Raw genomic sequence first — 13,690 nt, 5'->3', positions numbered from 1 at the left:
GAGACAGAAACAATTTAGATTACGATAAGTTTTTGTTCTGAACAAAGAGAAGACTGGGGAAGAGATTTGGTTGGGAGGAAAGATGAAAGCATTTCAAGAGAAAGGAATAATCAACTATGTCAGCTGCTCCTGAGACATTTAAGAAGGAAACAGAGAATTGGCACTGAATGTAAAAAGATGGTGGTCACTAGTGACCTTCACATAAGAAATTTCAAAGGAAAGAGAGATGCTAACCTGACTGCAATAAAATCAAGAGTGAATGGTAAAGAAACAGGGGGGCTGGGGGAGAAAGAAAGAAAGAAAGAAAGAAAGAAAGAAAGAAAGAAAGAAAGAAAAGAAAGAAAAGGAAGGAAAAAAGAAAAGGAAGAAAGAAAGAAAAGGAAGAAAGAAAGAAAAGAAAGAGCAGAGAAGAAAAACTCAACACAGATACTCTTTAGAAGAGTTACTAGAATGATGAGCAGAAAAACAAGGAGTAGTTGTTTTTCTGAGGAATGTGGAGTTGAGAAAAGCAGTTTTTTCAAATGGAGATATTTTAGCATATTTAGTTCAATAGAGAAGAAGAGTTTGGTGTCTCCTGGGAAATGGGAAAGAATTGCTGAAACAACGTCCTTGAGTAAATGAGGGGTGGATCCAATATCCAGGCAGGCAGCTTTGTAACCAGAGAGAAGGCAGAACACATAGATTAAAATGAGAGATTTGAGACGGGGAAGATTTGATGGTGGAAGGATGGGGTAGTTCTCTGTTCTGAGTTTATTTTTCGCAATAAGAAGCAAGATCATTAATTGAGAGACGTTGAATGTTAGATGTTAGAGGGGGAAAGAGGAGGTGTAAATTAAGTTGCCTTAGTGACTCAATTGGGAAAATGTCAAAAGGACGGCAGAGAGTGCACAAGAGGCTTGCCCACTGGAGATTTGAGGTTAGCTCAGATGTGTTTCCTAAAGCCACATGCTTTTCTCATTCTTCACACAAAATTTGGATACTCTTAACTATCCTCATTTTAGAGACAAAGAAACTAAAACAGAGAAGTTAACTTGCTCAAATTTACATAGAAAGTGAGGAAATCCAAAATCGAGTCTGAGCCGGCTGTCTCCAGTGGCCTCTCCTCAAAATGTGAGGTGATATTAGTACCTTATGTGTCACTGCCAGCCAGTGGGCTTCAGGAGGCATCGCTGATTGCAGAGTTGAAAGGTGTTCTGCAATCTGAGCTCCATATGTGTCTTCTACCCACCTTCCAGTAGCTCTTCTTGGTCACTTCTATGCATAAAACATCGATAATCCAGATAAAGAACTAACTACAAAATATTTTTTAAAGAACAAAATACAGGGGCACCTGGGTGGCTCAGTCCATTGAGCGTCTGACTTAGGCTCAGGTCATGATCTCACGGTTTGTGAGTTTGAGCCCCACATCAGGCTCTCTGCTGTCAGGGTGGAGCCAACTTGGGATCCTCTGTCCCCCTCTCTCTCTGCCCCTCCCCGACTCGTGCTCTCTCCCTCTCAAAAATAAACATTCTAAAAAGAGAGAAAAATACAGTTGCATTCAAAACAACAATGCATCATTTCTCTGTCCTGATTGGGAATGAGAAAATTTTGCCGTGGCAAATTTTCTAGAAGACAGAAGTTTGTACCTTTCTATTATGGTAATTTTTGCTAAAATGTATTTTGTAAGCATAATGTAATATGTTGTGCAAAGATTCTACATTGAGCCTACATCCAACTGCTATATTATAAAAAAGATTATGACATGCCCCCATCATTGAAGGTTTGTAGAATTTTTAATGACCCTAGGTGATGTTGAGAAACATAAGACTTTTCGACTGCCTGAAACATCCCAATTTGCTGTTGCTGATTTTGTTCCCTTCTTCCACACACTAAATAATTAATATTTAGCTCAAATCCCAGCATTCCCCTTCCTTCCTCAGGGTCCCAATCTATTGCTGTAACTTTAAAAGAACTGAAGAAAAAAATGCAGAAGTTCACATATGGAGACCATGAGGCAACTAGGGATTACAAAAGAAAAAAATTCATTTAATAGCCCTAAAATATTCTCATTACAATCTGTTCAATCTACTGATTTGATGACGACTGACACTTCTAGAAGTCTGATCTGGGAATTTGTGTAATAGAGTAATCAAATTAACCAAATGTTGCCTGGTTGAAGATCATAAAGAGTTTACTTTCAAGAACTGGAAAGAATCATTTGTAAAGTTGAATGCCCTCTTTTTCTAATTTGGGTCCCTCGGTGTTCTCCTGCCTGATCAAGTGTAATGGAGACAGTGTGCATGAGGACACAGGGGACTCTTCACAAGTGGGCTAGACATTCCTTGGCCCCTTCTCCTGATTCCTATTCTTTCCCTTAGAAGCCCTATCTTTTCACAGGCTCAGAGTTGCCACAAGACAAAGCGCCTTGAAGTAAATCACAACTAAGGGTTTAGAGCAACATCTTACCTGCCTAGAGATATGTGGTTCTCTCTGCAGTGCTATTCAGTTGAATGCTGCCTCTATAATTTTGTTTTTTAGTAGCCACATTTTTAAAAGTAAAAAGAGGTGAAATTCATTTTAATAATATATTTTATTTAACCCAATATCTAATGCATATAAAATGTTATTAATAAGATATTTCACATTCTTTTCTCCATACTAAGCCCATCTCAGTCAGCTGAGCCACAGCTCAGGTGCACAACAGCCACATGTGGTGAGTTGCTACATTATTTGACAGTGTAGCGTTAGACTAAGAAATGCCCGGGGAAGTGACAGATCCATTCCTGTGGGCATGGTTATCCTCAGTCTTCAGTATACATTATACTTCTTTTCAGTATTTGAAATTGTGTCACATTTCTTTTCAGTTGTATGAAATTGTGTCACATTTCTATTCACTGTTCATATAAATATCACACATTCCCTTATTTTTTGAATGACCTGTAAATTTCCTCACATCTACAACTCAGTGTAAGCTTAATTCATTGTTCTATTTCTTGGTGTCATCAAAGTCCTAATTTCATTCTTTTTTTTTTAATTTTTGTTAACATTTATTTATTTTTGAAAGAGAGAGACAGAGCATAAGCAGGGGAGGAGGAGCAGAGAGAGAGACGGGGAGACACAGAATCCAAAGCAGGGTCCAGTCTCTGAGCTGTCAGCACAGAGCCTGATGCAGGGCTTGAACCCACAATGACCTGAGCCGAAGTCAGGCGTTTAACTGACTAAGCCACCCAGGCGTGCCCCTAATTTCATTCTTAACCAAGTTTGGTCCTCCAGCTCTCTCCATCTTATCCAACCTTCACATTGCATCACTAGATGACATTTCTAAAAGGCAACTCTGACCATAGCCCAACCACTTAAAGATTGTAGAGAAAATATCAAGCCCTTCATAATTTGACCCCTGTCTATCTCATTACATTCGCTTCTACTTTTCCTTTTTATACTTCATTCTAAAATTGTATACTCTATGACATGCTGTTTGGGCCTCCCCGCCTGGAAACATGCTGTTCTTTCGACCTGAAATGATCTTTCCTTTTTATCTGCCAGGTGAATTGCTTCTTATCACCTTTCAACTCCACTTTCCATCCAGTTCATTTGGATAAATTAATTGACCACACACTAGTTCCTTGGGATTTGAGATTGTGCTTTATTATCTTTGTGTTACCAGCATCTAGCACAGCATCTGACAGTGAGGTGCATCTGAGATGTACATCTCTTGATCTAACCTAAATGTATTAAAACTTTAAGTAGACCTAGTTGTAAATTGTTAACAAGAAGAAATTTTTTTTTTAAAAAAGTCCTTCCTAAAAAAAACAAAATTCCTCTATTTTAATATTAAGTGTAGTTGAATTCTATTGTTTTTAATGGCAACATCAAAACTCTGTTAGTTTTTTATCTTGTTTCAATGCCAGTACATTTCATTTCCTTGAACTACTATACGTACAATACTACCCCAAGGGAAATCCCGGATAGGAACAGCTTTAATGTCTCTGGAATACAAACTATATATTACTTCATTAGCTAAAAAATAAAGATAAGATGTGATATGTCTCAAATTCTTGCTTCAGATTCTGGTGACTTTTGAGGAAAAATAACATCAGAGACCACGCATCCCAAGGAATAAACTGATAAGATTTTAGCAAAATCTTACTCGGCTGATTCCACACATTACCCTACTTGAATGGTTACATGAAGCAAACAGAAATAAAAGCCTCCAATAAGTAGGATCACTTTCCTCAGGATAGTACAGTTATTTGCTGTTTAAACAATTATAACCAGACATAACAAGCTCTTTTGTTTTAAGCATCACCAGAGTGAGGATATTTCTTAAGGCTTATAAAACTTCTAGTTTTACAACTTCCCGGGAGAGCCAATATCTCTTGAGAAAGGAGCAATATAAGGTAATCAAAATAAGGAGTTCTTCCCTCTATCAAGCTGTCTCAAACTAATAAAAATAAATCCTAGGAACATCTTTTAATCCAGGAATACCATCCCTAACAGACAGGGATCGGGATCAAAAGCCCCTTCCTGTTTCCTATAGTCCTCTCGGAGAGGGGAAATAAAAGCCAGTTGGGACTATTTACAAACAAAACAGCATTAAAGGAGCAAAGTTGGAGACAAGAAGATTAGAGGCAGGACGAAAAGAGCCTAGCTGGTTAGCAGTACCTCTCAATTAAATTGTTTTGTCCACACTGGCTCTTGAACTTTGTTTTTAACCATTTCCTGTTTCTACTAAATCTCCCTACAGTTTCAGTCCTATTGAAGTCTATGCTTTCATTTTGTAATAAGCATCTTAACAGAGTAAGAATAAACATATTTTTTTAAACAAAGATTTCTACTTAAAGAAAAGTTTTGGTCATTAACAATATGGTGATGGAAACTGATCTGTTTCCTGCCCATCTCTTGCCTTTCCCACCCAGATGTATGGCATTGTCTCTTCCAGAAGTGCAGGATTAGAAAAGCACAGTTTGTGTCAAGCTGTGAATTCCTGTTTAAGTCATAGCCAGTGTTTGAATGCCAAATCATATTTACAAAGCACCTTGGCAAATACTTTGGCTGCTGCTGATCTTTCTTATTTCTAAAATTACCCTACAATATAGGGCTTTGCTTTTTAAGTAAATTCTTCATTATGTAGGAAGGCAATGCAAGGGAAAGGGTTATATACAGGATCTCAAAACACTGCACTTTCTTTGTTCTGGTTTTGAAATTCCCCATTGAGTCACTTAGTTGCTCAATGCTGAAGGGCACTTAAGTCTCATTAATGTGATAGTAAACAGCCTATCCGGCCAGATGCATCAGCAAAACATTGCCCTCCTTTTACAACTACATGTGCAGGTTTATTTTAACTATTTGGTTTGGGTTTTTCCACAGCTGTTAATATTACTCAGCCCAGGTTCAGTGGCACAGATGCCTTTGGATACACTTCATTCCTGGCTTATTCACGGATCCCAGACATCGGCTTCGATTATGAATTCCACTTGAAGTTTCAGCTGGCAAATAATCACTCAGCACTGCAAAATAACTTAATATTTTTCACTGGACAGAAGGGCCATGGTAAGATTAATTGAACCCTCTAGGACTTGCTTAGCTCCTTTCAGAATACGAAATTCTTCATGGATACCCTAATTGGCTGTGGATAAAGGAGACATTTGCCTAAATGCAGCCTCCTCATGCTTTCTGCCTCGAGCAGGTTCCTTGTAGTCCAGTGTTCTGAAGTTCCCTGACCCTTTCTGAAGCCCTGTTCACACCAGGGCTACTTCTTATAATCAAGGGCAAGAATTCCTACAGGCAAACATGAGGGTAGAGATGGTGAGTAAGTCACGTGAGAGGTGAGCTTATTGATTTGTCCTTTCCTATGTCTTCCTTTTCCATACATAAGGAGAGAAGGGCATTTCCCAGCAAGAATATCATTTCACCATGTGTTGTAAAATGGGTATGGTTGCCCTCAAAGGAAACCATTCCAAATTAAAGAAGTAAATAATTAAGAAAGTGCTCGGCCTGTAATAAAGTACTCCATTGCCCTAGAATTGGTGGGAAATCAACTTCTAAGTTAAATTTGTCTGTCTCAAGTAGAAACAAGTAGAAATAAGTTATGCATGTGTGGGATCAAGGAAAGGCGCATATATTTTACTCCCAAGTCAGCAGCTAACTAGTTAAGCAATTAAGCACCTACCTTCTCTGAGTTCAGTATTCTCATCTGTGAAATCAACATACTACACCAGAAAAAGACCTCTCTCTGAACCATTTTTTCTATTTTGCTAGGGTAAATAACATATTCTGTTCTTTTTTTTTTTTTTCTAATGTTTATTTTTGAGAGAGAGAACAGGGAAGGGGCAGAGAGAGGGGGACAGAGAATCTGAAGTGGGCCCCACACTGACAGCAGAGAGCCCAACATGCGGCTCAAACCCACAGACCCTTGAGATCATGACCTGAGCCGAAGTTGGATGCTCAATGAGCTACTTAAGTGCTCCCATATTCTGTTGTTTTCAGTTCATTCAGTGACTATCTCTAATGCTGAAAATCGGGCTCTGTGTTAGCACATGGCTGAAAAGAGCCCACACTCCAAGTGAAGGGTGGTGTGTCCGCCTCCAGCCGCTTCGGGAAGGATGCAGCGGGGGCTCTCTATCATGTGAAGTGCTGTTCATTTCACCTCCAAAGTCTGTTTGAATCTCTTCTCCACCTCTAGTGCCAAACTGTATGACCTCCTCCGAACTAGTCCCCCCACCACGTCTCCTGCCTGTAGTCCATTCTCCAAGTTGCACCAAGAGTTACTTTTTTAAAAACCTTGGTTAAAACCCACCTGTGACTTTCCACTGTACTTCAAATGCAGTCTAGACCTCCTTACCCTGTTCTCAGAGGGTAGGACCAGACCCCTGTCTCTGTCTCCAACCTCAAGCTCTCCCCATCTCTTCGCTCATCTCCTGCAGATCTTCTCCCAGAACCTGAACCACCAAGTGCTTGCCTGTCTCAGAGATGTTGTGCAGGCTCTTTCCTCTGCCTTGACAGGAGATGGCTCTGAGCAGCCTGTGGGGCCTGGATGTGTAGACTTGGATCCAGTCTCCACCACTTACAAATTATGTGTCAAGTTACTTAATGTCTCTGTGCCTCAGTTTCTTCACTTTTCAAATGGGTTTAGCAATGGCACATTCTCCAATGGAGTTGTGAGGCTTAACATAGTTGATACAAGAAAAGTTTTTAAAATAGAATTGGACTCAGTAAACATGACAGCTTCCATTTTCTCAGGGAGGCCTTCCCCAGCCACCTTCAGAACAGATATTATCACACTGCATCCAAGTTATCCTGTACCCCAGCTTCTTGTGTATTTTCTTCAAAGTCGATGCCTTAATTTATAATTCTTTAATCTATTTTTATATAGTTTATTTTTGTCAGTCTCCACTACTAGAATGGGAGCTCTATGTGGACAGAGACAAGACAATCCTCAACTTCATATACCCACACTTAGCACACTGGCTAGCACACGAGCAGTATTGAATAAATGAATAGAAGACCCACCATAAAAACAGATAATTGTATGATATGTAAGACAACAATACAGTTGCACAAAGGTTTTAAAAAGTAACCATTCTTGGGGGTTTCCAGTTCAGATGCCATCTTCTGCATTAGGATTTCCCCAATGGCTACCCTTCTCCCACCCCTTACATCCATCTCCCCTGCCTCTGAGCATTGATAGCCTGCCCTACATTTAGAGCACAGACCCTTTATTACAAACTTTGGTTTACTAAATTTCTCTTCTCGTTCATAAAAATGGTGTCCCGTTATCACTACATCACCCATAAAGCCTCTCAGGTGGTTTTAATAAATATCTGTTGAATGACTGCTAGAAGGCAGGGAGGAAGAAAGGGAAATAAGAAGGAGTTTTTACCCCTCTTTACTCCATACATCCTTCATCACATGTTTATCAATTATATCCTCTTAATTGGCACCTCCTCACCTCCCTCCCCCCCCAAAAAATACTGGCAGATGAAAAATTCAAATGAACAGGGAAGACCCTGGGTCTGTCTCATTTTAAAAACAAATCTTCTAAATCCTGAAAGATGCAGAGGGAGAACCAAGTAAAGAATAAACACTGGGTCCATGAAAATGCTCCCACCAAGTAACTCTTCAGTACTCTTCTACAGAGATTCCTTTAAAATTCTCAAAAAAAAAAAAAACAAAAACAAACAAACAAAAAAAACAGACAAAGCAATGTTTTGGCCACAGCATTTGTAAATTGTGGAAGCTTTCATATGACATTTTTTTGGTCTTCTCTAGTCATCTACTTTACATGTAAGGACCTGAATGTTCACTCTGTGCTTGCATTTTTAGGTTTATAGAAAGGCTAAATAAAGGCTAGATAATAGGTAGATATATTGTGGAGCTCTATCTTCTAAGGAGTGAAAATGAGATTCTGAAATATGCAATTCCGCACTGGACCACGTGAGGGAGCAAGAACACCAGCTTAAAAAATGAAAGTAGCACTAAAGAGCTTTTTTTAAGGCCATGTTTCTCTAAGTAGGACCTCTTCACACCTGTGTCAGAATCACATGAGGGTGTTTGTTAAAATACTAATTCTCAAACCCTCTTGAATCAAAAGATAGAATTTTATCAAGCACATTAAGTGCTTTTTATGTAACTAATATTTGAGAGCAACTACTCAAAACCTGTAGGGACCAGCTAAATTAGACCATATATGGAGAATGACTAAGATAAGTTATTATTGCTCATTATGTCATATTTTGGGATGATTCATCATTATGTTGCATAAAGTTATTAATTAAAGAAAGACACATTACTTTAAAACATAATTATTGGGTGCTTGGGTGGCTCAGTCATTTAAGCATCCGGCTCTTGGTTTTGCTCAGGCCATGATATCACAGTTCATGAGATTGAGCCCCGTGTAGGGCTCTACACTGACAGCACAGAGCCTGCTTGGAATTCTCTCTCTCCTTCTGTCTCTGCCCCTCCCCTGCTTGCTTTCTCTCTCTCAAAAATAAACAAATAAACTTAAAAAACAATTACTATGATTACTATTAATACTATTTGCAATTGTCTATTCTGTATAAGAGACTATGATCTAAGTCATTGTTTTTAACAGTATTATGTCCACATTTAGGTATTTTTCTTATTTAGGAACATCAATCTCTGACCTGCTTTTTGGTTGTTACTACTAAAATCACCATTTTGTATGCTGCCTTTATCTTTCTCAGGTTCAAAGATGCACAGGGCTATGGAGTTTATATAAAGGAAATGTAAACCAACCTGTAATCTCTGACACATCCACACAAAAAGGCAAAGGACCTTCATTTCCCAACACTGATGATATTCCTCCCTGAGTTCTCCAAAGCTGAGCACTGATTTCGCCAGACTTCATTCTCATTGAATTCTCTGGACAAATTACCCTGTCAAACATTTCAGCTTGAAAATGCCTCACTCAACTTGTGATTCTAACCTAACCTAACTCTATCCCTATGTTTCTGCAGTCATATTTGTCATTTCTCTTATTAGCTCTTCTTCCTTCCATACCCCCCACTCCCTTATAAGGTATGTCTTATAGTTTGGCTCTTCTGGAAACCACCAACATGCCCCACAGTGGCCAACAGGTGAATACATTGTCTTCCCCTCCTGTATCTCTTCAGTTGGCAACTGCCATAGTAAACAGTCTGCTTCAACTAGAAACCCAGGAACCATCTGGATTTCTCCCTTTAATTCATTTTGACAAATATTTGCTGAGAGCCTAGATGAGGCATTCTTCTAGGTGCTGGAGATACACTTAGTAATAAGACAGGAAAGGTCCTTGTCTTCTCTACATTTTGTCTCCCCTGTTCTATCAAACACCAAAGTCTGTCCATTTTACCTCCCATTTGCTGCTTTTTTATTCTCTCCTTCTTTATTCTTTCTTCTCCTCATTGTGCTTAGTCTATCACAGACTATTGCAACAGCAATAACCTTCTTCCCAGTCTCCTTGCCCAGTCATGCCCAGCCTCCTTCCTCTCTGTTCCCCGCCTGCTACTGGGGATTGTTCTAACATTCAGATCCAAACTGATCTTGCTCAATCACCATGCTTCTTCACAATGTCCCAGCTAAGATCCTTTGCATAATATGTACAGACGTTTATCCAGCCCCTGCCTATTTGCACAATCTCATTTTCTCTCATTCCACCCTGCACCTAGCAGTAGTAGGTACATGTGTACATTCTACATCATGTCATTGTGTCCTCCATGTGTGAGCTTTTGACCAGGCCGTTCCACCTTCCTGGGCCATCCACACTTCATTTTCATGCTTCCAAAACACTTCTATCCTTTAAGCCTCAGCTCAAAAGATCACTCTTCTTTGAAGTCTTTAACCCTTCCAGGAAAATTTAAGAATTGATGTCACTGCAGTTTGCTGGTAACGATTATCCTATCTTATTTTAACTGTCTGGATCTCTTTGGGAACCAGAACAGTGGCTTCTCTTTTTTATACCAAAGGTGGCTGTCACATACAGACACTCATTACAGTTTTTGAAAGAATAAATGCAAAAATCCATGGTCCCTGTTACACCAAAACTTATAATCGATTTAGGGAGTCACAACAGACATACTTAAAATTTGTTAACCAACAATACTAAGTCAGAGTTAAGAAACCATGTCTGGTATACACAGCATCCATCACAGAGTCTGAAAAACAGCCATCACTGAATGAAGAGAGGTACATAACTGATACAAAAGATGGAATTTAGAAAGTAGAACTCTGGTCCAAGTAGACCAGTCAGAAAATCTGTTCCCATTGGTGTGTTTCTTATTCTGTGCCTTCCATTTCTTTCTTTTTTTTTTAATGTTTATTTTTGAGAGAGAGAGAGACAGAGACAGACAGAGAGAGAGAGAGAGAGAGAGAGAGAGAGAGTGAGCATGAGTGGGGAGGGGCAGAGAGAGAGGGAAACACAGAATCTGAAGCAGCCTCCAGGCTCTGAGCTGTCAGCACAGAGCCCAACACAGGGCTCAAACCCACGAACCGTGAGATCATGACCTGAGTCAAAGTCGGAGGCTTAACTGTTTAAGCCACCCAGGCACCCCTGTACCTTCCATTTCAACCAATCCCCTACAAATAGTGCTGGAGCAGCCCCACTGGCTGGCATCCCTAGGTCTGTTCTCTCCCAGCCTGAGCCGAGCTAGTCCCCAGCTCAGCACTCTATGTAAGCGGCCAGTTTCTTCCATCTGAGGTCCATCACCCCCTCTCACCCTACCTTCACAGCTTCCTTTGCCTGGAATGCCCAGCACAGTTCTCTCTACCTTTTCCAATACTGTGCAACATCCTCTGATGAATTTGGGTCTCCTTATAGCCTATCCACACAGAGCCTATATAGAATTTGTAGTTTATATCCCATGATAATTATGCCTTGCCATTCATAATCACTACTCCAAATCATATGAAGCTACCATATTCATAAATCAAAAACATTAGAATAGTGGCAATTTCATAATCTTAATCTTGTCCATCAGCAAGATTAATCTTAAATTCCTTTTGGACAATCCATGTCTTTAATATCTTTTGAATCCTCAACTGTATCATTCACATGATTGTACTGTGTGAGAAATCAATAATTACGTGCTTATTGATTCTCCCACTAACTGAAAGACTCTCTGAAGACAGAGTCTATCCTGGTCAGTTTGTAATACTGTGTATCAAGATTGATGTGGATTGTAGTGAAGAAGGTAGGACCTAAATAAAGGGTGGAAGGGGCCCACCTATCTCTCTTCACCTCCTTGAAATGCAAGGTAAAATCTTAACATTAGCCTATATTTCAAAGGTATAATACAGTGGTAGAATTTTTCAGAACACAAATATTTAACTCCCTGGATATTTGATCTACGTACCTAAGTGCTTTGTGTGCATAGCTTTATGTCAGTCCCTGGCATGTAGGTCTTCTATGCTGCAGTAATTAACTATGAAAGGTTACCTTATATTTCATGCCAACTAATTTCTTATTTACTTCAAGCCCTTGGTTATTAACTGTAACAGAAATAAGAGCACATAAATATTGCTTGATGTTTTTCTGGGGGGAAAAATGAAATGAATGTCATCTACGGGAGAGAAAAAGAAAAATGAAAGGGGGAGTGTCACAAAATCTAATCAGCTCAGCCTGTTTTTTATAGAGCCTTGATTCAGATCGGGCAGAAGGAAGATGCCTGATGAATGAGAGAGCAGGTTGTAGCCAATTCCTTAATGTTACACATCTCCCAACTCCATAGTACTGAGGCATCTTGTAACACAACTGACAGTATATGCTCATCTCCAATATTTTTTACTATAGAAAAATGTTCATTATTTTCCTCTGTAATCACATCATAGTGACTAGAAATTGTGAGAATTTCCTCCTGACAACCTCAAACTATCAAATCTTAGCTTTTATGAAATTAAATATCCTGGACCATAATGTCAACATTGTCTAGGTTATTACATAATTTGATTTCTTAAGACTGTCCAAAAAAACACATTAAACTAATTCCCTTTACTGACTGAGAAATACATGAAAATTGTCACATTTGACCAGTGCTTAAACGGCATTGAAAATGACAAAAATATGTAGATCCTTGCAAATCCCCCCTTTATATATGTGTGTATATATATATGTATATACATAATGGAAAGGAATGTTTGTTTAAGCATAGTTCAATGGAGGTAACCTTGATATCATAGAAGAACATTCAGAGGGCAAAAAAAGAGGAGGGGCCAAGTGCAAATCAGTCACCTATAAGCCCACATCTTCACTGTTTGTTCTACACTTCCAAGAAGCAAACACCTTATGGAAATTCAAGTCTACCCACAAACTGGTGTTTACATCCTTTATTTTCATGTTCTCATCTCTGACAGCAAACAGCAAGAGAGATCCAGACTTCCCACTTTTTCTAGTCTCAGGTCTTTTTATTCAAAACACAGAAAAATATGCGCCATATGTAGCCTCAGGATATGCATTTTATCACATTTTCATGTACTCTGAGCACAGCGTTGCATTTGTTGTTACTATCATCCTGACCTCACTGTCTGTTCACCAGCACAGCTGGAAGCCAGGACAGCATCCTGATTTGGCCACAAACAGTAGCCAGTTTACATTGCCCACATTTTAATCATCTAATCCCCTAAAGTAGAAACTACTTGGTCTCCATTGTACACAATGGCTAACAAGCATCGTGGACATGGCTATCAGAAAGCATGGTTCTGATGCTTTCAAAGTGCTAGAATATCCTTACTTTAATGGTCATATCAACAGAACAGGAAGCTAAGAGTTTGCCACCATAAAGCTGTACTGTACCGATCTTGAGATAAACCGAGAATGTGTGTTCCAGTCACATCCTAATTGTAGTTTAGCACTCACTAAAGCAGACACTGTCACTGAATATGGAGTAAAAATGGCTTGAAGGTCTAGAATCTTCCACTACTCAATGTGAATTGTTCCAGTAGGTGACACTTTCATTCTTTTGAGTCTTATTTCTCACATATCAGCCTAGATATATTTTTTGCTTTGCATCACGTTAGCTTCAATTCTAATTTCATAAGCTTCTTCCATTTTTTTTTCCTAAAATCAATCCTACCCAATCTAACTCTTCATTCATATCTAATTTAGCTTCTCCGAAACCTGAAGATACATGCTCATGACCATGTGAACAGTCCACCAAAGCTTTGTTAAGTTTATCTTGGTGTCTCTGTGTCAGCACCATTGTGCACCAATGTCAAGAAT

General features: G+C 39.2%; 1 protein-coding gene across 1 annotated transcript in view; it reads left to right on the top strand.

The window, feature by feature from the left end:
* EYS (eyes shut homolog) overlaps positions 1–13,690 on the top strand; it is a 1,768,122-nt gene that overhangs the window by 1,675,403 nt on the left and 79,029 nt on the right. Inside the window, 1 exon segment of the mRNA XM_042939126.1 lies at positions 5,347–5,529. Coding sequence (XP_042795060.1) covers positions 5,347–5,529 — 183 coding nt within the window.

Source organism: Panthera leo, chromosome B2 (assembly GCF_018350215.1).
Source record: "Panthera leo isolate Ple1 chromosome B2, P.leo_Ple1_pat1.1, whole genome shotgun sequence".
Taxonomy (NCBI): Eukaryota; Metazoa; Chordata; class Mammalia; order Carnivora; family Felidae; genus Panthera; species Panthera leo.
The sequence above is the reverse complement of the archived record's forward strand: the minus strand, read 5'-3'. Positions and strand labels throughout refer to the sequence as shown.